This window comes from Nannospalax galili, unplaced genomic scaffold (genome assembly GCF_000622305.1).
Source record: "Nannospalax galili isolate Female #2095 unplaced genomic scaffold, S.galili_v1.0 scaffold1360, whole genome shotgun sequence".
NCBI lineage: Eukaryota > Metazoa > Chordata > Mammalia > Rodentia > Spalacidae > Nannospalax > Nannospalax galili.
In genome coordinates this window covers 508,904-510,012 of record NW_008346551.1, presented here as the reverse complement: position 1 = coordinate 510,012, position 1,109 = coordinate 508,904, and the positions used below count along the sequence as shown (strand labels likewise).

Sequence of the window (1,109 nt, the reverse complement as noted above, 5' to 3'; positions counted from 1 at the left end):
GCATGACTATCGTTGTCTCTAACTGTAATGAGCAATGAACATGCCATCATGTTTTATTTTTTCATGTCTACTTAGGTCTAAATTTTCTCTGTGAACTAATTCAGGCAATATTCATATATAATATTCCTAGCTCCCACCGAAGTGACCTTTTCCTTTGATGTGGGGAATGGACCATGTGAGGTCACCATACAGTCACCTACTCCCTTTAATGACAACCGGTGGCATCATGTAAGGGCAGAAAGGAACGTTAAAGGGGCATCTCTTCAAGTGGATCAGCTCCCTGAGAAGACAAGACCGGCCCCTGCCTATGGGCATGTTCGCCTGCAGCTCAACAGCCAGCTCTTCATTGGTGAGTGCCAGTGACTGGCCGATCTGCATGTTAGCTGCAGAGATGGACCAAGACAAATCTATGAAAGTGCTTTTATTTCATTGTTTGTGTGTGTGTGTGTGTGTGTGTGTGTGTTGTATGCTTATGTACTTGTTCATGTGCATGTGATGTGGGTGTGGAGGCCAGAGGTTGATGTAAGCTGTTTTCCTCAGTTTCTCTCTACCTTATTTTTTGAAACAGTCTCTCACTGAACCCGAATCTCAGCAATTTGGCTAGGCTAGCAAGCCAGTACACTCCAGGGATCTGCCTGCTTCTGCCTCCATAGTATTGGGATTAGAAATGCACACAGTCACACCTAGCTCTTTTGCATGGGTGCTGGGGATCCAAATTCAGATCCTCTTGCTTTTTCAGCAAGCACTTTACTGACTGAACCACCTTCCCAGCCCCCAAAGTCCTTTTAATAAAAACTGGAAATGACTACATTTGGCAGCATTTGCCAATGACTCAGCATGCTCCAAGAGCATGTGATAACACATTTCATAGCTGTTGTTGTCAGCTGTTTGCAGATGAGATAATGGAGTCCCATGTTGGGGGACCCTGCTGCTAAGGTTGTAGTCCTCCATGTCTGGATAGCTCTAAGGGGCTTGGCTCAGAGGGGGCCTCCTGCTCTCTGACTGACTTACCTGGAAAGTGCCACCAAACACAGATGCCTGACCTTATTTGGAACATGACCTTTGGCATAGTTACCTGCAATAAAACTACCCCCAGGTTTTTTCTATAT

At 45.5% G+C, this 1,109-nt stretch overlaps 1 protein-coding gene across 1 annotated transcript in view; it reads left to right on the top strand.

Moving 5' to 3' along the window:
• The window catches only part of LOC103742088 (contactin-associated protein-like 3), a 229,478-nt gene that overhangs the window by 198,442 nt on the left and 29,927 nt on the right, over positions 1–1,109 (top strand). The window contains exon 16 of the mRNA XM_008843066.1: positions 131–349. Within this exon, the coding sequence (XP_008841288.1) occupies positions 131–349 (219 nt within the window). The remainder of the gene's footprint in view (positions 1–130; positions 350–1,109) is intronic.